Source organism: Rana temporaria, chromosome 9, assembly GCF_905171775.1.
Source record: "Rana temporaria chromosome 9, aRanTem1.1, whole genome shotgun sequence".
Taxonomy (NCBI): Eukaryota; Metazoa; Chordata; class Amphibia; order Anura; family Ranidae; genus Rana; species Rana temporaria.
This window is the reverse complement of record NC_053497.1, coordinates 105370088-105394917: the sequence shown is the minus strand read 5'-3', so window position 1 is coordinate 105394917 and position 24830 is coordinate 105370088. Positions and strand designations below refer to the sequence as shown.

Here is a 24830-nt window from a genome sequence, read left to right as displayed (position 1 = left end):
TTATATTTTGTGAATTTAGGAAAGAATCCAGGCCTTTTTAAATCAAACTACCACTGTATGATTTGTTACAGTCAGGCTAGGGTGGTGCAAGCCACCATACTTGTCCCCTATACATTAGGCGTGTATAGATCACCAAGATAGGATCAAGTTTGGCTGGCGAGTCCAGGCACACAAGCAAGGAATCCTAACAAGAAGGAAAGAAATGTATTTGAGGGAAAAGGAAATATAAGCAGCAAGAAAATGTTACATGAAGTTGACATTGGCTTCAAAAGAGTCTTGGCTGGAAGGCGCTCACATGACTAACCAAGAATTGTATTGTGTAACAATTTGTATTAAACAGATCTAAAATGTAGTGTTTGTGTTCTGTCACAGCCGATGATCCGCCCGGACTACAGTAAATATCCCTGGTAGGTACGGGACACCTCACACTGCTCCCTGCAGAGGTCAGTCAGCCTTTGTGTCATTCTCATTGGATGGTAATTGTTTTAGGTTTGCAGGAAACATTGAACGGCCGCAAGCGGACAATCTCCTAAAAGCCCATGTTAGTGGAACGTACCTTATCCGGGAGAGGATAGCAGAAGCGGAGCGATTTGCCATCAGTATAAAGTAATTGTTTTCTAATTATATTTTAAAACTTGCAAAAATGTGTGCACATGTCACATTTAAAAGGGTTGCACAGACAATGTAAACATTAAGGACAGAGATGTGTGTTTTAAGCCCCATACACACGGCCGAATGTCGGGAGACATAGGCTCGTTAAAAAAAATAAAATGTCCGACATTCAGCCCGTGTGTGTGTCACCCTGTACCACAGCAGCTGGCCATTTGACTGGCTTCTTTCAGACAAGCATGCTGGAAAACCGGCAGCCCACCGATTCCGTTCAGCTCTCTCCACCAATGGCGGAGAGCGCTGATCGAAGTCTTCTGGTGGGGGGGACCGTCCCCCTGTCAGAACACAACAGCTCAGCTGGGGAGATCGATGTACTAATAATGTTGCAAAGTTAGTACAGTAGCTCCGACTGGAGTTGCTCATAGTGTGTAGCAGGCTTTATTTATTAGCACCAATGTGTACATGGCTTCCCACACCTACCAATCACTGTCCAAGCATCCCGAATATTACAGCATAACATAATTACACAAGAAGAGGGGAGGCTACAGTAAGACATTCCAAAGTATGTAAAGAAGTTAACATGAAGACAGTAGTTTGAGTTGGAGTGGAATATTGTTGTTTGTATATAACCTGTTAGCTCTGTGTTTAGGTCTTGGTGTACCACAACTCCTTTAACATGATTTAATTTATTTAGACTCTTAAGTGGTTAGGCAATGAATCAGTGCAGTTTTTACATGGGCCGGTTTGTAAACACGAGTTAAGACATAGTTGCCAAAATAAGTAATACATGCTGTATATACAGTATATGTGAAGGTTCTCCTTATCCAGGTTATTTGTATATCTAGAAGTAGTTGATCATATTCAACTGAACTTGTTCTATAATGTTGAAGATGTTTTGTAGCCATTTTCTTTCAGTTCCTTGTGGGTATCAAGAACCTACCCTGTCATTTACACTGATCAGCCATAATATTATGACCACCAGCCATAACACTTTGAGGCATAGACTCCTCTAGACCTCTGGGGGTATGCTGTGGTATCTGGCACCAAGCCCATCAGTATCAGAACCTTTAAGTCCTGTAAATTGCAAAGTGGGGTCTCCATGGATTAGACTTTTTTTTTTCCAGCACATCCCGCATGCTCAATTGGATTGAGATCTGGAGATTTAGGAACCTAAGTTAACACGTTAGACTAGTTTTTATGTTCCTCAAACCATTTTTGACACCTTCTTTTACTTCTCTGTGGTCCAGTTATGATGCTCATGTGCCTAGTTAGGTTTAGTCTAGAACATGTACCTTAATAGTGAAATAGGAACAAGTTTTTATTTAACTACTTCCTGCCCAGCCTATAGCACAATGACAATCAGGCGATGGCTTTAAGATCCTGACTGGATGTCATATGACATCTTGTCAAAAAGCGCCACTCGCTGAGGCGCGAAGCAACACAATCTGTCACTGGCCATGTCCACGAGACACAGCTGATGACTGATTAGCATACCGGCTCACTGCTGGTACCATGTCACCACCATGACCAATCACAGAAGGTCACATGACAGTTGCACACAATGGATTGTTTCCTTTTCATGCCATTCATTGCATACAATTGTATTTTTAACCGGGTATTGGTCTATTTCATTACATGGTACAGACAGGGCCAATCACAGCCCATCTGTACCATGTGATTAGCTTTAAGTAATCACAACAAAACAAATTGAATGATTCAATTTCATTCAGTAAAATGCTTGCTTGCTTTTACAACCTGTGGCTGAGATTCGAACCGGCAACCCTAGTGCTGCCAGGCAGAAGTGCTAACCACTTAGCCACTGTGCTGTAACTTGCAGTATTTATAAACATTGTATCAGACTTTGTTTTTTGACATAGCTGCTATATCTACACAGCAACTCCTAGCTGTCATTTTGAGAGCTGGGAAATACTTTAATGTGTATTTCAATTAGCCTTTTTAACCTGAGTTATTGAGTTTCTAGAGTGTTATTTCATGCCCAGCCATCCAACAGTACATTTATTATCCAAAAATATTTTTTCAGATTTAATGATGAAGTAAAACACATCAAGGTTGTAGAGAAAGACAGCTGGATCCACATCACAGAAGCCAAGAAGTTTGAAAGTTTATTGGTAAGTAGACACTTGTTGAGTGTGATTCCCTGGCAATCATCTGCAGATGGCTGCTGTGTCTGGTAAATCTCTATAGTTAATGTTTCCTTTATATTTGGAAGAGCTCCGAGTCTGTAAAATGCAGACTGTGTTCTCTCTGGTACCAGCTCCACCCTCTCATTGAGGGCATTGTACCCATGCCCACACACAGTGGTAAATGAATAAGGGTTTCTAGCAAACAGCCATGTGACAGGAGGTCAAGAGTGTAGCTAAGGGGGTCCAAACACCTTCCAGAGCATTCAGAATTCAGCTGATGGCTGACAGCCACTGCAGACGCCGCTATGGAAGATTTTTTTTAATCTCTGCCTCGGCTCAGTCATGTGACACAGCCGAGGGAGTACAGCCCAGTTTGACTGAATGTGTTTCACTGGAGGAGGCAAAAATCTGTACTGGTTCTGCAGTCTCGATCCCTACACTCTTTGCTATCATCCAAAAAAGTCTGCACCCTGAAGTCACTATAGATTTTTATCCAGTCAAACAGGTATGCTGGTACCTTGCACATTACACACTTCTAACCCCCTGTGCTCTGTGTGCGTTATGCACTCCTGACCTCTTCTCTGATATGTATATACTATGCTGTGTATTTCATACTTCTGAACAATACACTCTGCTATATTGTAGAACAATTGCTGGCTGCTCAGTGACTATGTTAATGGAATTTCTTCTTACTTTACTTACCTTGGCTCCAGCACTGTGACGTCTTTGAACTTTCGCCAGCCGCTGACATCTTCAAGCGGTCAACTTCTGGGTATCGAACACTGCCCGCTTTCATTGGCTAGGCTGAGATGACATCACTCCCATGCATGCGCGGGAGATGCGTTGGCTAAGGCATTGCCAAATTTCTACAGTGAGTTGTGCGTGCGTAACTCACTGTACAGGGGCGGACAGGCAGGTTGGTAATTTGAATGCAGAAGAGACAAAGCATGTCTTTTCTGCATTACAAATCTTGCCTGTTTGCTTATTTGTATTTATTACCCAGGGTTCCACTTTAAGGTAGGCTGTGCTTTATATGGGTCTGCTTGTGGCACTGTAATTAAAGAGAACTATTTGGGTACAAGGACTGTTGTAAATGTTGCTGTGTATACAGTGAATAGGCTTAAGTTCTAAGCCTGTCCCACAGTCAGCACAATTTTGCTACACCCAAAAAACTCCACGCTATTTTCCTCAGGGCTAAACCCACGCCAGGAAAAAGCAAACTGTTTATGGCCGTACAGGAGACTGCAGTGCCTTTGTTATACTGCTTTGGATGCAGCTGTCTATTTTTTTTTTTCTCCTGTCTGGATATTGCCAAGTTGCTTTTGATATTTCTAGGAATTGGTGGAGTATTATCAGACACATTCCCTAAAGGAAAGCTTCAAGCAGTTGGACACAACGTTAAAATACCCCTACAAGCTCCGCACCCGCAGTTTACCCAAATCCCCAGGTAAGTCTGCCCTTTCTATATAACAGGGCTGCCTCTAACTAACTAAATAAGGAAAAGTACCATAGACTGGTCATGTTTAGATTTATTAATGTTTAGAGTAACAGGCAAAACGTGATTTTTATCTGAATGTAATCTAAGGCCGGCCATACATTATACAATTTTTTTGTACAATTTATCTTTGGATTTACTAAAACTATATAATATGAGGTTAGACCTGAACACTTTAAATTTGTATACAATGGAGCAGGCCCTAGTACTACATAGCTGAAGGTAAATCTAACAGAAATTGAATACGAAAATTGTTTAATGTATGGTCAGCTTAAACGAGAGAGAATCCACCTGACACTGCTGATGGTACAGAAGTTTTGTAATTTTCTGTTGTAGCTGCTTGTCATTAGCCAGACAGAATGTGTTTTAATAAATGCGCCATGGAGAGTGCTGTCAATGGAGCTCTTGGACTGGTTTCCAAAATCTTTATATAAATACACTGATCAGCCATAACTTTATGACTTTGTTACAATGGCATCTGAACGTCAGTGCGATATTGGGCAGCAAGCAAACATGTTGTTCATGAAATTGATGTGTTGAAAGCAGAAAAAAATGGGCAACGCAGTTTGTTGTGCCTGTGCTGACCCGTGTCCACAGACAAAGGTACCTACAATGGGCACATGAGCATCAGAACTGGAGTAATGGAAGAAGATGTCCTAATCTGATGAATCACGATTTCTTTTACATCATGTGGATGGCCAAGTGCGTCTGCATTTCCTTACCTAAGGTAGAGATGGCACCAGGGAAGAAGGCAAGCCGGTGGAGGAAGTGTGATGCTTTGGGCAATGTTCTGCTGGGAGACTTGGGTCCTGCCATTCATGTGGATGTTACTTAAAGCGGAGCTCCACCCTAAAGTGGAACTTCCGCTCATCGGACCCCTCCCCCCTCCAGTGTCACATTTGACAGCTTTCAGGGGGGAGGTGGTGCAGATACCTATCTAAAGACAGGTATTGGCACCCACTTACGACCACACAGTCTGCGGGTAGACTGCTGGCAGGACGTTGGATGTTTTGTTCTGGGAAAAACACGGCTCCCAGAACACAACGGGGACCAGTGAGCACAGCGCAGCGCAACTCGCACATGCGCCGTAGGGAACCGGGCAGTGAATCCACAATGCTTTACTTCCTGGTTCCCTCACCGAGAATGGCGGTGAGGGCAGCGGAGTGACGAGTGATCGCTCGTCCTCTGGTGCCGACGGCGCTGGACTCCAGGACAGGTGGGTGTCCTAATATTAAAAGTCAGCAGCTGCAGTATTTGTAGCTGCTGGCTTTTAATATTTTTTTTCTGGTGGAGATCCGCTTTAAAGTGCTACTAAAGCCTTAAAGGGGTTGTAAAGCTTTGCACACAGTGACCCTGATCCTCCTTTTCTGGGGTCCCTCTGCGGCGCTCCTGGCTCCTCCCTGCATTGAGTGCCCCCACGGAGACATGCTTTCCAAAGGGGGGCACTCATGTAGGCAAAGGATGTCGGGACGTGTGGGTCATTCATACACAGAGCTCTGTGCATGAATGACGTGACTGTGTGGGTCCCGCACACCCATGCGGTTTTCAAAAAGTGACAGCTAGTACGGAGAACTTCTCCCTATACTGCTGCTACAGGGAGAGGGGGACAGGGGCTGCAGCATTGGGAACACCCTAAAAATGTAACATGTTCCCAAAGGATTTGCAAACCTCTAGTGATGCCCAATAGGGTCCATGCCTCAATGGGTCAGGGCTGTTTTAGTAGCAGAAGGGGACCTAATCAAGATTCGGTGGGTGGTCATAACGCTATGGCTGATAAGTGTATATTGGTCCTTGTTGCCAGCAGCATAAAAGGGACATTGTTCATATGAAGGCTGACTTTATTTTTAGATTTAATTTTAGAACCATTGCATATTGTTCTAAAAGGAATGACTAGAGAGGCGCTGCTCATGTTCATTTATGCAATAATTCAACTAATAATAAATGTAAGGAGACATGGCCCTGCTGGTTATTACATGCAGGCATATAACCATAATTACACACTTGCAATATGGCTTATTCACATCATACATGCATAGAATATTTTAGGGCTTGTTCACACCATTTGCACAGTCTTGCATTTTTCTAATGCAGGTCTGACATGTAACACGAAAAAGAAAACAATTGTTTTCTATGGTCCCTGTTCACACTACAATGCTATGTTTGTTTTTTATTGAAGATAATTGCATACTTTTTGCATTTTCTGTACAGAAAAAAAAAACACTCTGCACCATTTTTTTGGGTGATCAAAGAAAACAAAATGTATTTTCTGACACAGTTACTTGCCAGCAAAAGAAAAACTACACCACCACAAATTGCATGAAAACAGAGGCTTCAGTTGCACAATATTTGCAAATTAATGTGGAAGTCGCACTGCCTCGTCATGACCCCTCTGTAAAATGCAGTCCATGTTGGGGCACATATTGCAATGGATAAAGAGGAATGGGCTGCCCCAAAGTATTCCTTCCCCTAACCCCTTAGTGATGGAGGGATAAACAAATCTTAATTATAAAGGAAAAAAAATCTGCACAGAAAATTGACCTGTGAAGTGCTAGTGTGGGTGCACTCACCAACAAATTAATTAATGAAAAAACAAGTGATAAATCTAAGCATAAAGGAAAAAAAGTTGTTTAAATCCAAAAATCCAACTGTGTCTAATATGAATAGACCAACAGTTTCTACATTTAACACACACAGTGAAGGTTGTTAAAATTCCCAAGGGTGGCACTTGGAAGAACAAACACAGAAAGTCTATGGTTGATAGAGAAGGAAAGGATGGTGGTAGTCCATACAAAGTGTGCTGATGAATCATCCACAGTGACACATAATCCAAAAAACACCCGGGAGGAAGTGAGGATAGAAAAGCGCCTCCACCTGAGCACACACTGAAATGATATGATCCCTTGTTACAGGGGATCATTGAGCACCTGTGGCTAATAACCCAGCCTGGTGTCTCTGTGGCATACACGGACGTCCCAACTTCAATGATAGTAACCCTTGTGAGAAGTTAACAGGATCAAAGATATCCCCATAAAAAAAACATAGGCTTATATAATGTAAACCTGTTACATTTATTGAAAAAAAAAAACGAATGGACACCTACACTTAAGTAGATAAAAGTAGCATATAAACAATTGAGCCGGCCGGCTCTCGAAGGCAACCTGTATACTTCCGGGAATTGGCGTGGACATGTCAGAACGTAGCGCATCCCCTACGCATTTCGTCACTACAAAGGACGTGTTCATGGGATACGGCCGGCGTTCTGACGCACAGCTTAAATAGGCAGAACAAATAACCAAGCCTCAATCTGAGTCCCGGGACACTGCTGTATCCTGCCATCTTACTAGATGGAAAGAACAATTAATCGGGTATGGCAAGCACACATAAAGAAGGGCAAACCCTTAGCGCATCCACTCATTTTCCGGCAATGGCACTGTCCTAATTGGTGCAACACCGCATCTGCAGCGCTGCACCGATTTAAAAAAGTAGTTCATGTACTACTTTTTGCGATTTTGGCTCGCGATTTACATCTGTGCAGCAACCTGCACAGATGTCTCTTTAATCGCGGCCGATATCTCAGCATGCTGCTGAGAGACTGAGCCGGCTGCCCCCTCCACAGTCCAGCGCTCCAATGAGTGCAGTGTTCGATCGCTCGGTTCTCAGTGTAGAGGCGCCGGGGGACCGATGCTGCATCCACCTAGGCAAGTAGGAATAGGGAGAAAAAAAAAACAGACTTCTCTTTTAAATTACCCATTGCAATCTATATACAGCATGTTCCAACACTTAACAGGTAGCCAACAAATCAAAAAATTACACTGTAACAATTAGCATTAAAAAAAAAACAAGGTTTTATTTGCACACTATTGGTAAATATAGAAGGAAGGCAAACTACCTTCTCACATAAGGCCACTCTCAGGCCTAACTCTAAACTAGGAGATTCTTAATGTTGTATATACAGTAACTCAAAGGCATTATAAAACCTGCAAAAGGTGTGCTTTGATTATGTAGTGGCATCAATTGTTGGCCTGTTTGTGTGGAAACATGAGTACACACTACATGTCCCACAATCCCTGAGTCTCTCAGTCTAGTACAGGTGAGAGGTGATTAGATGTGAGACACAAGCAAGGAGAACATATACAGACCTAACCAGGCAGCTGGAAGATGCTTTTTGTTTTATAACATTAGCACTCCCACATTTGTCATGTGACACATGGTGAATGGAAACACATACATTGGATGTTGTGACTTGGAACAGGAAATTCTTACCCCTTTTGTAATTAGGGACAGATTAGCTGTAGCAAACCATTAACATAGAAGAATCAAACATTGCAATGACAATATAAACTGCAGCCACAACATATTCATGGTAAGGCAAACAAACCACACAAAGCAACATAACACCACCAAAAACTATTTAAAACAACAAAAACACGTGAAACTGTACAATGCAATTAGTGGCAGGTATGCTTGGAGGCAGCCAATTCCTTCTTATCCATTGTTATACAGTGGATATAAAAAGTCTACACACCCCTGTTAAAATGTCAGGTTTCTGTAAAATGAGACAACGATAAATCATTTCAGAACTTTTCCGCCTTTTAAATGTGACCTATAAACTGTACAACTCAATTGAAAAACCAGCAAATATTTTCGGGGGGAGGTGGAAGTAAAACTTAAGTAATGTGGTTGCATAAGTGTGCACACCCTCTTATAACTGGGGATGTAGCCATGTTCAGAATTAAGCAATCACATTCAAACTCATGTTAAAGGGGTTGTAAAGGTACAATTTTTTCCCCCCTAAATAGCTTCTTTACCTTAGTGCAGTCCTCCTTCACTTACTCTCCTGTAGTCCAAGGGAGGGGGCGAGCACGACACTCCACACCAGGAAGAAAGCCTCGCATTACTGTGTGGAGTTACAGACAGAAGAACAGGAAGTGAGGATTTCTCAGAAGAAAAAAGGACATTTAAAAGCAAAATGGAAGGATGAGGTAAGTGAAGGAGGACTGCACTAAGGTAAAGGAAGCTATTTAGGGAAAAAAAATTGTACCTTTACAACCCTTTTAAATAGGAGTCGGTACACACCTGCATCAGAGGGATCTCATTGTTTAAAAGATATTAGTCAGGAGAAGGGTACAAAGGGATTGCTAATGCCTTGTACATACGATCAGTTTTCCCGACAAGAAAAGTGTGATGTGAGCTTTTTGTCAGGAATTGCGAGATGGTGTGTATGCTCCATTACACTTTTTTGGTGAGAATTCCTGCCAAGAAAAGATTGAGAGCAGGATCTAAATTTTCATGACAGGAAAAATTCCTATCAGGAATTGCGGTCATCTGTATGCAAGTACAACGCGAAAAAAAAACGTGCCTGCTCAGAATCAAGCAGAAGAGCCAAACTGCCTATTGAACTTCATTGATCTCGGCTCGTTGTACGTCACTGCGTTCTTCACGTTTTCGGAATTTCAGACAAGATTTGTGTGACTGTGTGTATGCAAGACAAGTTTGAGCCGTTTTCCTGCTTAAAAAAACACGGTTTTCCTGTCGGAAAAACTGATCGTGTGTACAGGGCATTAGGCATTATCTATGGAACACAGTGAAGACCGTCATCATGAAGTGGAGAAAATATGTCACAACAGTGACATTACCAAGAGCTGGATGTCCCTCCAAAATTGATGAAAAGACCAGAAGAAAACTGGTCAGGGAGGCCTACAGCAACATTAAAGGAGCTGCATGAATATCTGGCAAGTACTGGCTGTATGGTACATGTGACAACAATCTCCCGTATTCTTCATGTGTCTGGGCTATGGGGTAGAGTGACAAGATGGAAACCTTTTATTATAAAGAAAAACATCCAAGCCCGGCTACATTTTGTAAAAACACATCTAAAGTCTCCACAAAGCATGTGGGAAAATGCGTTTGTCTGATGAAACTAAGGTTGAACTTTTTGGGCATAATTCCAAAGATGTTTGGTGCAAAAACATTGTACATCACCAAAAGAACACCATACCCACAGTGAAGCATGGTGGTGGCAGCATCCTGCGTTGGGGCTGTTTTTATTCAGCTAGAACAGGTAGAGGGAATTATGAACAGCTCCAAATACCAGTCATTATTGGCACAAAACCTGAAGGCTTCTGCTAGAAAGCTGAACATGAAGAGGAACTTCATCTTTCAGCATGACAACAACCCAAAGCATACATCCAAACCAACAAAGGAATGGCTTCACCAGAAGAAGATTAAAGTTTTGGAATGGCTCGGCCAGAGCCCAGACCTGAATTTGATTGAAAGTCTGTAGGGTGATCTGAAGAGGGCTGTGCACAGGAGATGCCCTTCAAATCTGACAGATTTGGAGTGTTTTTGCAAAGAAGAGTGAGCGAATATTGCCAAGTCAAGATGTGCCATGCTGATAGACTCAATAAGATTGGGGCTGTAATACAATCAAAAGCTGCTTCAGCAAAGTATTCGTCTAAGGGTGTGTACGCTTATGCAACCGTATTATTTTATTTTTACTTCACTCCACCTAAAAGATTTCCGTTTGTTCAACTGAATTGTACAGTTTATAGGTCACATTAAAGGTGGAAAAAGTTCTGAAATTAATTATCTTTGCCTTATTTTGTTTTACATCACAGAAACCTGACATTTTAAGAGGGGTGTGTAGACATTTTATATCCACTGTATATGCACAGACTAGCAATGGGACTGCACTATACAAAGGAGCTGATGAGGCGGGGTGGCTTCCACATATATATGCAAATACATTTATTTTTTTACACACATTGTTAGTGTAATTTTATTTTTTATTTCATGGTTAGTTGGTAAGTATGCTGTGAAATGCATTTAGTTTTGTTTGGTCCATTTAAAGCCATTCCATGTGCAGCCTAATCTAGGGCCTCATGCACACAGGACATACAAAATTACGCTTTTACAGGCATTTTACTTTTTTCTCCTCAGCCCCTAAATGTACCTCTATCTAGAAGGGGAACATATAGAGGCTGGAAAAACAAACATTGCTTGCGTATTCAGAAGAGGAGCATTTAGGCAGAAACAAAAAATGGAGAATGCGCCCAAACACTAGACGCAATTAGTGCTTGAGCATTCATTCATTCCAATGGCCAAAATAAATTGATATTCTGGCCAGTGGAATGCAGTGGATAGATTCATGCATAGCAGGAATCTATCCGCTGCCGCCCCATATTCATGTGTCTGGCCCCTTTCAGGGCACCGGGCGCATAAATTACAGCGGGCATGTTTTTTTTTCCAAGCACCAGATTAAAGCCATAGGCTCTGATTGGCTTCAGAATCGGGTGGGGTCTGGTCACAGAGGATGCGTTCAGAGCCTACCCAGGTGTGTTGCAACAGTGAATAAATATTCGTTGTTGCAACACTGATCCTCCTCGCGGCCAATCAGGAAGCAGGTATGAAACCCAGTTCCCGATTGGCCAAAACGTCAGGCGATCCTGTTGGACACCTAGCCTAGCGCCGGGACTGCTGCTCTCACTGCCAGCATCTACGGTTTAGGACATCGGCTGGTGGAGGGGGTGCGTTACCGCCCCTTCATGGTCTGGGGGGTGGGGTATAGCTGGCAGTTATGCTGGCCAGGGGGAGGTTTGCCCCACCAGCCACCACTGGTCGGGGGCTTAGAGCTAGTTATAAATTGAGGCAGTTACCATTATGTTTAGCTTACTTAGTGTTGTGGTGTGAACAGGACACATATAAAACAATTGTATTCTTTTTGCCTTTACAAAGATCTGTGTTTAACAAATGTAGAAAGAAAAGGCACAGGTCTCAGCGCATGGTGTGAACAAGTCTTTGTATATATTCTAGAATTGTAATTATATAGGGTAATAATAAGGGCAGCCTACACATGGCGTATAACACATACAGGGTGCAGACTATCCAGTTAATGCCTCTATCAATAAGTGTATTAATAACTCTTGTATTAGTTCATAAGTAACTGGTAACAGTTCTATATATGGGTAAACATGAGGTTGATCAGACTGAGATCTCAGAGTATGTTTAGTATCACGTCTGCTGGTTGGACACAATAAAGGCAAACCGAGCCATTCTAGCACAGTCATAGAACTGAATGGTTGTGTTATCCGCAGGGCCTTTAACCCTTTCCCGATGCTCTTAGTCTGCTGGCTCACCTTGCTTTGTTTTTTGTTTTTTTTACTACTTTCTGTTCTTCTACCTTTTATATTTTCTCTGAACTTTTTGCAGCTTCCTGTGCTTCCTACAACTTTTCTTTTCTCAGTCCTCAGGGCCACAACTTCCCTTGTCAGAATCCGTCCACTCCATTCTGGTCAGGTACTGCATTTCTCCTAATGAACACAAGCCACTCATAGTTGTGGTTTGAAAATAATACAATGACTGATCATAGCATATGCTCTCTGATACTACTGTATATAAAGCAAGTATGGCAAACACTTAATGATAAGCAGATGTAAAGTGGTGTTAAACCCCCAAAACAAAAATCTATTAAATTGCAGCTTACCAATTCTTAGATGTGATGGTTGAATTTGTTTTCTGTTTTAAGACTTCTTTTTACCTGGTGATCCGGCCAGTAGGTCTGCTATTTTTCAACTTTCTGGCCAAGCTCTCCAGCAAAAGTGTCAGTCAGAAGGTTGGGAAAAAACATTTAACACTGAGAGGGGTGCTTACAATGATCATGTGTGACAGCCAATCAGGAGGAGAGTCCCGGATGGCCGAGGAACTCATGGACATCGCTGGACAGAGATAAAGCTTAGGTAAGTATTAGGGGGTGCTGGGGAGGCTGCTTCAAACAGAAGTTTTTTTTTTTCTTGATGCATAGAATGCATTAAGATGGGAAACCTGACTTCACATCCGCTTTAAAGCGTTTGTAACCCTATGGATCCTGTTCCCTTAACCTCTTGCTGACCAGCGCACGACCATATACGTCAGCACAATGACACGGATGGGTGTACCTGTACGTTCCCTTTAATTTGCAGCATTGTGGGCATGCGCGTGCTCCGTGAAAGTGCAAGCAGGTCAATGGACTCAGGAGCACGCCCGTACGAGTGCTCCCCATGCAATACGGGTCTCAGTGGGACCCCTTTTAAAGATTTTAAAAAAATCACCATTGAAGCATCAAAAACACAAAGTGTAAATGAGTCCTAACAGTGCAAGGGGTTTAATGGGAGATCATTAAACGGCATCTTTGCTTAGTCGCTATATACACTGCACACACATAACATTCCTAAGTACTGTACAACAACTGACAGACACAAATAAGTCTCAAGACAAAGGATCATTTAAAAAAAATTAAGTCCCACCTTATATCAAAGTCCCTAGCATTCCACTATACATCAGGGTTCCAAGAGTTCCCCCTTAAACCAGATTCTCTCCAGCATTTCCCCTTTACATCAGGGTCCACAGAGTTTCTTCAGTATCCCCCCTTACAATTGGGGTCCACAGAGTTCTTCCTTACATTAAAGCCCTCCTTACATTCCCAAAATCCACGCTACATCAGAGCCCCCCCCCCCCCCCTTACACCAGGATCTGCAGGGTTTCCACTTAGTGTAAGGGGGGAACTCTACTGACCCTGATGTAAATGGTAATGCTGCAGATTCTGATGCAAGAGGGTCTCTGGTCACACCAGACTCCCCCCCCCCCCCCAATCAGTCTGCAGAGTTCTTCCTTACATTAAAATCCACAGAGTTTCCCCTTGCACTGTAAAGGGAACTCTGTGGAACCCACAGACCAGAGTCTGCAGAGTGCATACACTAGGGTAAGGGGGAAGTGAGGACACCAACATAAGGGGAATCCTTATATCAGTGTCTCTCTCTCCCCCCCCCCCCCCCACACACACACACACACACACACATTGGGGTCCTCAGTCCCCCCATCCCTCCTAATCCTTGCAAGTCTCTCTTTTTCAGAGTTGAAATAGCGCCATGACGTTGCCACCCACCCCCACACACAACACCTTCTGGGATGAAGCGCTAAAGCCCACCCCTCTCTCTCTAGCTGAGACTGAGCTCAAGGCGAACACAAATTTACAGTTTGCACCCCATCTAAGACAGGAAGTGTGCTATTGGCTTGATCACCAGGTGAGATAAAGGGGGGAAAATAGCCTAAAAAAGAAAACGAATGCAGCCTTGGTAAGCTGTGATACAGTGCCTTGAAAAAGTTTTCATACCCCTTGAAATTTTCCAAGTTTTGTCATGTTACAACCATAAAAGTACATTTTATTTTATGTGATAGACCAATACAAAGTTGCACATAATTGTGAAGTGGAAGTAAAATGATAAATGGTTTTCGCATTCTTTAACAAATATCTGAAAAGTGTGACGTGCATTTGTAGTCAGCCCCCTTTACTCTGATAGCCCTAACTAAGATCAAGTGGAACCAATTGCCTTCAGAAGTCACCTGTGTCTAATTTAAAGGGGTGGTTCACCCTAAAAACTACTTTTTTTTTATTACACTGCCCCCCCCACATTACAATCCGATTAATGCTATTATTTGATGCTGTACATACCTTTTGTACAGCATATTCACCCGTGCATCCGGGTTGCGAGTCCCGCGGGAGTGGGCGTTCCTAACATGTCTGTGATTGACGTTTTGCCCAAAAACGAGCTCCCCCCGTCGCGTAAGCCGCGTCACGATTGGCGAAAGGAGCCGAGCGGCCATGCGCAGTATAGCGCCGACTCGCCGTTCGGCTCCTTTCGCCAACCGTGACGTGGCTTACACGACGGGGGGAGCTCGTTTTTGGGCAAAACGTCAATCACAGACATGTTAGGAACGCCCACTCCCGCGGGACTCGCAACCCGGATGCACGGGTGAATATGCTGTACAAAGGTATGTACAGCATCAAAAAAATAATAATAGCCTTAATCGGATTGTAATGTGGGGGGGCAGTGTAATAAAAAAAATTAGTTTTTAGGGTGAACCACCACTTTAATCTCAGTATAAACACAGCTGTTCTGTGAACCCCTTATAGGTTTGTTAGAGAACCTTGGTGAACAAACAGCATCATGAAGGCCAAGGAACACACTATATTTTTCAACTTATTTTAACAGACCGAGCTGTTCACCAGGTGAAACTAAAGGACATACAAGCCTAAAGAAAAAAAATGCAGCTATCACATTTAAAGATTAGTAAGCTTCAATATATTCCATTTTTGTTTTTAGGTTTAACCTCCCTGGCGGTCTTCCCGAGACTGACTCGGGGTTTGATTTTCCTGCTACGATCGGTAACCCCGAGTCAGTCTCGGGCTCGCCTCGCTGAATCCACAGGCACTTTTTACTTACCTTGTCCCTGGATCCAGCGATGCCACCGCGCTGTGTGAGCGAGCGGGACCTCGCTCGATTCACATAGTGCTTCCGTGTGACGCCGATCTCCGTTCCCTGCGACGTTACGACGCACGGGGACGGAGAACGGCGCCAAATTTAAAAACGTAAACAAACACATTACATACAGTATACTGTAATCTTATAGATTACAGTACTGTATGTAAAAAAAACACACCCCCCTTGTCCCTAGTGGTCTGTCCTGTGTCATGCATGTCATTTTATATAATAAAAACGTTTCTTTCTCCCTGCAAACTGTAGATTGTCCATAGCAACCAAAAGTGTCCCTTTATGTCAAAAATAGTTTTAGATCAGCTAAAAAACAGCGATAATAAATTATAATCACTTGCAGAATTGTGCGATAGCGATTTGTGGGGAAATTCGTCATAAAAAAAAAAAAATAATGACAGCAACAATTCTGCAACTGAGCAAATTTCAGTGATTTTAATTTGATTACATTATTGAATAATTTTTATTATAATTATATTATTATTTGTTATAATTATTTATAATTATTTATTATATTATAATTTATAATTTTGTTTTTAAAAAAATGTCATACCCGGGATGCCTATTAGAATCTTGTTTGGTCAGATTTAAGTGAGTTATTTCTAAAAATTACAGACCTACAATATAAAACACCAAATTTCCTTGCAAATAATGGTACCGCTTTCAGCACCTTTTTTCTGACAGAATCATACCGCCAGGGAGGTTAATACCACTTTGATTCCTAATACATAATGCAATCGTTTTAATGCGCAAAATAAATGATGGATTCTTTACAACTCGTTACTTTATAAGAAGAATTTTTTTTTTTTAAAGTGGAAGTAAATTTCCATCTCTTGCTTTTACCTATAGATAAGGCTTACCTAAAGGTAGTATAAATATCTCCTAAACATGCACCATTTAGGAGATAATTCGTATACATGCAGCCAGTGACATCACTGGTGTATAAGCTCTGAAGGAACGGCTACACGTGCCATTTCTTTAAAGCCCTGTGACGTGAACGGTGTGAGAGTGACATCATCGCGGCTCCAGACAGCCGGAGTCCGCAAACCGAAAGCAAGACGGGTGAAGATGAGAAAGCGCCTATATTGCTGACATCTCAGAGCAGGGCGGCTTTGTTTTGAGGTAAGTTTAACATAACATGCTAGTATGCGACTAGCATACTAGCACATTATGACATTACCTTGCAGGTACAAGGAAAAAAAATGTTCAGCGGTATACAACCGCTTTAACCTTTACTATGACCTTTGTAGCGTAGTGAACTGCGCCATCTTGTGGCTGTTTGTTGGCATTGCAGTGTGAAAGTTTCAGGTACCAGAGGCTTACAGTATGTAGCAACACTATAGTTTTTAGTATTACTGCAGCCTAGCATCAGCATTTACCAGCTATGTGGTTACTTTGGGTACTGCAGACCATTGCTCTTTGTCTCCTGATGTAAAAAAATAAAAAGTACATACTGTCCCAAAGAGGAGGAGACGTTAAATACTACCTATTCCATCCTCAGGCAACTTTAATTGAATGGCACCTTTACTAACCTTTTTCGCTGTTTTTCAGCCATGGTGCACTGTATTTTCCAGCAGAGGGTTTATTTGCAATGCTTAGGGAGACTAAACAGAACTCCATTCTTGTCTGCAGGCAGCTGAGTTGTGGAGTCATTATGCATTTCTTTCATAAAAATCTATTACTACTAAAAAGCACTGTTTTAAAGTTACCCTGAGGCTTAACACAAACTTAGTTATTTTGCATTTGGTAAAACCAATAAGAAATGTCTTATCCATCATTACATCATTGTTCCTCACCTGCTCTGCCTTTTTCTTCACTCACCCTGCCTTTTACCTCCTCCATATCCTCATCTGCATGTATTTCCTACAGGTCTCCAGCAGAGTTATGCCATATTGTATGCTTACTCCTTGTAAAACAGTAAGATTAGTCTTGTAGCTAAAAGTCTCAGAGCTTTGTAGTAAAACATAAACACCAAAATTACCTGTATTAAGGTACAAAAAATCCACTAAGTGTTACACACAATGCACTAGGGCCACTACCAGGGAGATGATGACCTGTGGCACGCTATGTGTGTGGTGGCAAGGAGAGGGTGTGGCTAAATAATACTACATATTGGGCGTGGCTTTTGAGTCTGATTAGAAACAAAAATACACACAACCAGGGAATTATCCCAAATTAAATTCACCCCCTGTACACACTGTCCCCCACCCCATATACACTGACTCTCTGTATACACTGACTCTTTCCCGGTACACACTGCTCCCACTCCTTTTTGAAACTATCCCCCTCCCTGTACACACTGCTCGCCTGTCATAAATGCCTCTCCCAGCGGCCTGTATTTATGTATGAATGTACACAGTACGGGGAGCAGGAGGGCACAGTACAGAGGGTTTGGGGGACACAGTAAAGGGGAGGTTAGGCGGGTACAGTATAGGGTGTAGTAATGTATAGTGTCAGGTTAGGTTTGGGTAATATAGGGGTGGTATAGTAAAGGTTTGGGTAGTATAGGGCGGTATAGTGGCAAATGTGAGTATTACAGGGTGATTTGGTGGCAGATGTGGGTAGTATAGTGGCATATATATATATACACACACACACTCCTGCCACCCCCCCCCCCCCCCCCCCATCGAAAGACAAGTGGAAAGTAGCATCTTTTTTTTTAACTGCTTCCTTAAACTTTTAGAATCTATTAGTGGCAGGGGGGCGTTTACATTCAGGGAAAAAAACAGGCCTAGTGCATCAAGGAGCAGCACCATTAGCGCAAATTCATTTCAGTGACCAGAATAAAATTTTTCTGCTATGAGGCCCATTTTATAAACATTCTGAGTGCATTGGGTCTTATAGCTTTAGGATAATCATCCACACAGGACAGCGGGTGCTCTATGACTTTGTCACAGTGTGTCACATGGCTATTGGGTGCTGACGTTGTTCATTTATAGCTGTACTGTGTGTTACAGATTGTACCCCACACTACATCCACAGCAAAATCAGCAACAACCATGTGACACACTTTGACAAAGCCGCAGAGCACCCTCTGTCCTGTGTGGATGATTATCCCAAAGCTAGAAGATGATAAAAGGCACTGTGAGGACTTTGGGTGATTCTATTAGGATATCACAACGGGTGTGACCCCTCACTTACTGTGTGCTGCTCAGTGCCTGCAACGCTTCCCGCTGTCACTGCTGCTCCGCTCCATATTCGTTTTACTGCTCCCTCTCTGCCAGCTCTCCCATATCAGTCCCGCCACCTGTAAGAGCAGGGAAGTTGCGGCACTTTACAGATCACTCGGCCAAACACTGATACCAGGGAGGAAAGAGAGCAGCTGGGCAGGGCCAGATTAAGAGCATTATGAGTCTGGTGCTGAGGATTTTGGTGGGCTTTTTTATGAAAATAAATAAAATGAAAACTATTTTTTTTGTTAAAACAATTTAAAGAGAGAGAGGAGGCTAAAAGAGAGGGGGAGGGAGGGAGAAAAAGGCAAAGAGGGAGACTGGGGGGGGCAGAGCATAGTACATCACATGGGTGGTACAGCAGAGTATGTTACATGGGGGGGGCAAAGCACAGTACATTAAATGGTAAGCACATCACATGACAGTGGGCACTGCACATTCAATGGTTAGCATGGCACAGCACATTGCATGGTGGGCACAGGACATTACTCGGTTGGCATTGCACAATATAGCACATTACGTGGTGGGCGCACAGCACATGATGACATGGTTGGTACTGCACAACACATTACATGGTGGGCAAAGCACATGGCATTGTGGGCAATGCAAATTACATGGTAGGAACTGCACAACATAGTGGGCACTTCATTGCACAGCACCTGACATAGTGGACACAAGAGAGCACATTACATGGGGGGGGGGTGTCTGCTTTGGAATCCATCTATTGCCATCCTCTGTCAATCACCAAGTTCTTCCCTCTCCAGCACCCAATGTTCTATGTTATTCAGCATTTGTATGTATGTGAATGCAGCTTTCCAGCAGACAGAAGTCAGGAGGTCTGGCAATACATGGTGTTATGTGGGTTTCATCTCTGACATCTGCTCATCGTCACTTCTCTCTGTATCATACTGTTACATCTGTATCGTTATCCACTAAACATGAATTTTTACTCAAGAACTAAAAAAAACAAAGCATATAAAAACACAATACAGGGGTGCTATCTAAAATAAACTGGCTGTCTCCACCATTAGATCAATGTATTGACCAGAGCCGCTATTCAACCTGAAACGGCTTCTAAAATCTTTGTATAATAATGACTGATATTCTGTCACTTGGCCTTACTGGTGCTGTAACATATTTTCCTGTCCCTCTCTGCAGTGTTCACGCCTCGTCCCATAGGGACCGCAGTTGCCAGGTACAACTTTGCTGCCAGGGACATGCGAGAGCTGTCTCTACGGGAAGGAGACATCGTGAAAATCTACAGTCGGATGGGAGGAGACCAGGGCTGGTGGAAAGGAGAAACAAATGGAAAAGTAAGAGCAGAAGCTAACCATTGATAGTCTATGGCAGGGGTGTCCAACCTTTTGAAGAGCGAGGGCCACTTAAGCGACTTGGTAACCAGTTGTGGGCCACAATGAGCAGAGTGGGCAGATGACAGGTCTGTGTTCACTCTGCATATGCAAAGCAGACACAAACACAGCCCACTCTACTCTATGGGCCCTCTGATCCGATCAAATGGAAGGGGACGGATTCTGTTTTTTTAGCAGATCGGATTAGAGGTAGGTGGGTGTAAATGGACACAAGTTTGTTTACATCTGCCGCTCCATAGAGGTAAATGGAGGGTCTGATTGGGTCTAAAGCTACTTTTTACACTGATAGTCTACCCACACCAGGGTGCAGCATAGTGCACCTGTGGGTTAAATTAACTTTGCCATAGAATTCTATTATATCCTGCAGGTGTGATGCACGTTCAGAAAGCTCACCAAACTCACAGTTAAACTCAGAAGTCTATGGCTCAGTGTAGGTAAGCCACAGGTGTACTGACAGTTTATAGGCAGCCCAGTAACCACTGCAGAACAGATATGTCCATATATACACTGTGATTTTAGTAATAAACTTGCTGTCTCAGGCGGAGTGCATTTGGTATCACTCCACCTATGACAGGAGCCAGTGCTATACAGGCATTGGCTTATGCGTCTCTGCTCCGCAGCTGCTTCCTTTCTCTACCGCTGGCTTTAGTAACAACACTAATGCTCTGGCATGGTGGGTAGGCAATCTGGGCTTGCCAACCTGCCATCCCAGGGCAGGAGGTTGCGGGCCACTGGTTGGGCACCCCTGATCTATGGGAACAATGACTGACATCTTATGCCACTGCTTCCCTGCAGGGATACATAAAGATTAAGTTAATCATATACAGTATTTTATCAAGCTGACAGCAATAGTTATATTTTCAAAAAAACTGAAAGCAATAGCTATGTATTCACTTTAGTTTTATTTTCACTGTATACCTGAACATCAAAGATACAAGTTCAGTGCAAAGGAAACCTGACCAGACTACTTCCCAAGGAGGAGGAGAGGCAGACTCTGCATGTACTTTCTCATTACTGATCAAAGCAATGTAATCTAAAGGGATTTGAGGATGCTCTTTTTTATGCTCAGTGGTTTTCCTGTGTCACGTGTATATAAACTGTATTGTACAATAGTTATTTCATCTGAACTCACTGTGGTCTCTCTGCAGATCGGCTGGTTCCCCTCCACCTATGTAGAAGAGGAAGGTGTTCAGTGACGGTGGGCCCACGGGTGAAATTTACACCCCTTCCAGACTTCTGTCATTTTTTGCACAATGGATGGGACTTTCCTACAGAGACCTCTGTGGCCCATGCACAGGCTAATGAACTATCCCATGCCTCTTCTCCTGATCGATGGTCTTCCTTGTTGGTATTACATGTATATAAGATTTATAATTCTGATGGCAGTGGAATAGGAAGATGCACTGTAACATGGAATGTTGGTTTTGCCTATTTTAAAAAAAAAATTAAAGTAAATCAGTTTCTGGCTGCCTTTTCTTCCTTCAGACTTTGTCAGGGATGGGCCCACGTTCTGCTTTCATATAGTTGGAGATTCTGATCATCAAGAAAGCTGCTTTTGTTGATTTTTAAATGAAAGGACCTGTTATTTCTTCACTAATCAGTTTGGTGAAAATTATAGAATTTTCTTTATATAAAGCATTTTCCAAAAAGCAGAGAAACATTTGCCCTTTAGTGGACAGTTACACCTCTTGGTTGAATAAGGAACATTTTGAAAAGCCCAATTCCAGACATGTTTTGTGTGTTGGATGGGGTGGGAATGGTAACAAAGTCACCTTTTTTTTTTTTTTTTGCAATCTGTCTCACCATTAAGAAGTTACATGGCTTCCTGTCCAAGTGGGAACAGAAAAACAAGGTGCCTCTAAGTGCAGAAATATAAAACTTTTAATATCCCCTAAGGGGGTTAGGGGGTTAAGAACACTTACAACATGGTGGATGAAGCAGGCATGTAGCAGGTAAGTGTGTCCAGAAGATGTTCCAGTGGCAGGGCAGTCCCAGTCTGATGATAAAGCTTCCAGGGAAGTCCACAAGATACAGCCAATTTGTGCTGTGAGTGTTTAGGGAACACAATGGTGATGGAGCCATCACCATTGTGTTCCCTAAACACTCACAGCACAAAAAATGAATGTGCCTTTGTGCTCGCATGCAGAAGTGAACACATACGTAGGTCACGTTTGCATGTCTTAACTACATTAAAAACAACAAGTGAGGCATTGCTACAAACATTGGAGCGAGAGCAATAATTCTAGCCCAAGACCTCCTCTGTAACTCTAAACCGGTAAAAATCTTAAAGTGTAGCCTATGGAGATTTTTAGGTACAGAATTTTGGCACCATTCCACAAGTGTACTCAATCTTAAAGTGTGACATGTTGGGTATCTAATCTCTGTGTAACATCTTTCACATTATACAAAAAGAAAAAAATAGGGCTAACTTTACTGTTTTTTTTTTTTTAATGAAAGTGTTTTTTTCCAAAATGTGCTGCACAAATACCATGTGACATAATTTTTTTTTCTAGCAAAAGGTAGTAGTGGACATCTTGTAACACCCAGGAAAGTCTTGAATAGCAGTTAACTCACCTTATATATACTGAAATAGATGATTTCACAGCGACTGATTGAAATGGTCTATTTCACTATATAATCAGCGCTGAGGAGTGCAGGGTGTACTAAGATGGCCATTGCCACCTTCTGCTTGAAGGCATGTTGCTGCTTTTCAAATGCAATATCAAAACTGTGTCATGGATTGAAAAATACTGTATTTGAGTATATATATATATATAGGTGAGTTTACTGCTAAAAAAAAAAAGTGTGAAATTGAAGACTTCCCTGTGTGTAAGATGATGTGCACTGCTGCCTTTGTGTTCTGTCAGATTAGCAAACCTATTGGAATGCATAGCAGCCATGTTGGAACGCATGGCCCATGCGCAGTAAGCATTTTTTGCTCGGAATGTCATTTCCATTTTCTGATGGGTAGCAGTATTCCAACAGGACACTGGCGCACTTCAGTCCCAGAAATGTCAGATCACGTACCAGGTACGTGGATCTGGCGCAGAGCGGTTGCCCTGCCACAATAAATCTATGGTGGGCAGTCACTAAGCGGTTAACCCCTAACCTTAAAAATATAATAAATAAATTATTATTAATGAAAAATGTTTTATGTATTATTACAACATAGTATTTATGATTTTTATTATTTGTGTGTTTATTTTAAATGTATTAGTAGTATTGACACCCAAAGAAAAATAAATCATAAGAAAAAATATTAACCCCTTACCCTAACAAAAAATAATAATAAATGAATAATAATAATATAAATAAAAGCTGATGGAAAAAGTAAAAAAAAAAAAAAAAAAAAAAATAGCAATAGATCATAGTTTGCTCTATTGGTTCCTCTATTCACAGAGAAAAACCACAGGGGCAGGCTTCACAGAGACTGATCACTGATGGCCAATCAGAGGCTATCACCAAGTTCAAGTGACCCGGAATCGTGAGTTCCAGGGCTCTGCCTAAGACCCTGGTCTCTGTGCTGGGAGCGTGCAGTGTGTGTTTTATTTCTTACCATTACCATAACCTACTACTGAAATACAATTTTGTAAATATGATTTTTTGTACTCACCGTAAAATCCTTTTCTCTGCCATCCATGGATGGACACAGCCTTCTCAAGTCTTGACATATGGGTTATGTTCCTGTTCATAAGAGAGGACTAGGCAGAACATGTTAGATATTTAATAACATCTGTTACTTTACCAGAGGTAAACAGTCCCGTCCAGGGGGGGCGGTCCCTCCAGACATAACCCTCCATCCTGCAGACAGCAGCTCAGTTCGTAACAAGCAATACAAACCTAAAAAGGAGGGGTGGGTGCTGTTTCCATCCATGGACGAAGAAAAAGAATTTTACAGTGAGTACTAAAAAATCTATTTTCTCTTTTTGTCCATAGACTGACACAGCCTTCTCAAGTTTTGACATATGGAATGTTCCCAAGCAGTGTCAAAAAAACGAGGGGTGGGAACAGTATCAAAAAAGAAAAACAATTAACTTCACCCCAAACAAGCAGAGAGCTCCTCAACAGAGGAGTTGCAACTTTAAACAGCTGCCTGCAAAACCTTGCGGCCGAAGGAAGCATCTGAAGATGCACTCGCATCAATCTTGTAAAATTTGGAGAAAATGTGCACTGACGACCAAGTCGCCGCTTTGCACACCTGTGAGACAGACGCTTGATGTTGGGAAGCACCGATTGCCCTGGTTGAATGTGCCGTGACTGGAAAGGGGGGCGCCCACCCCTTAAGAGCATAGGCCTGTATGACGGCCTGCCTGATCCACGAGACCGCTAGACCCTTATGTGGACCAAATACCGACACAAAAAGCGAGTCAAAACTCCGAAATGGAGCTGTAGCAGACAGGTACACCCGCAAGGCACGTACCACATCTAAAGTATGGAGCGCAGCCTCTTTGGGATGCGACAGCCGAGGACACAAGGATGGAAGCACAATGTCCCCATTCATGTGGAAGGGCTAAACTACCTTCAGAAGGAAGGAAGGCTGCGGGCGTAGCACCGCTTTATCCTTATGGAGGACCAAGTATGGTGACTTGCAAGACAAGGCCGCCAATTCAGAAACCCATCTGACAGATGTAATAGCCACTAAAAAGGCCACCTTCTGAGATAGTTTCAAAAGAGGAATCTCTCTGATGTTATGAAAGGGAGGCTCCTGAAGAACCGAATGCACCAGATTCAAATCC

General features: G+C 42.6%; 1 protein-coding gene across 10 annotated transcripts in view; it reads left to right on the top strand.

Moving 5' to 3' along the window:
- The window catches only part of VAV2 (vav guanine nucleotide exchange factor 2), a 324488-nt gene extending 302929 nt beyond the window's left edge, over positions 1-21559 (top strand). For 7 of the 10 annotated variants that reach the window (XM_040324063.1, XM_040324064.1, XM_040324067.1 and 4 more), the window contains 7 exons: positions 373-407; positions 490-606; positions 2651-2738; positions 4089-4200; positions 12457-12543; positions 19883-20037; positions 21243-21559. In XM_040324063.1, the coding sequence (XP_040179997.1) occupies positions 373-407; positions 490-606; positions 2651-2738; positions 4089-4200; positions 12457-12543; positions 19883-20037; positions 21243-21290 (642 nt within the window). In that variant the 3' untranslated portion in view covers positions 21291-21559. Of the gene's footprint in view, positions 1-372; positions 408-489; positions 607-2650; positions 2739-4088; positions 4201-12456; positions 12544-19882; positions 20038-21242 lie in introns of those variants that run through there. The other 3 variants (XM_040324070.1, XM_040324068.1, XM_040324069.1) reach the window with 2 other exon arrangements.
- The last annotated feature ends 3271 nt before the right edge of the window (positions 21560-24830 follow it).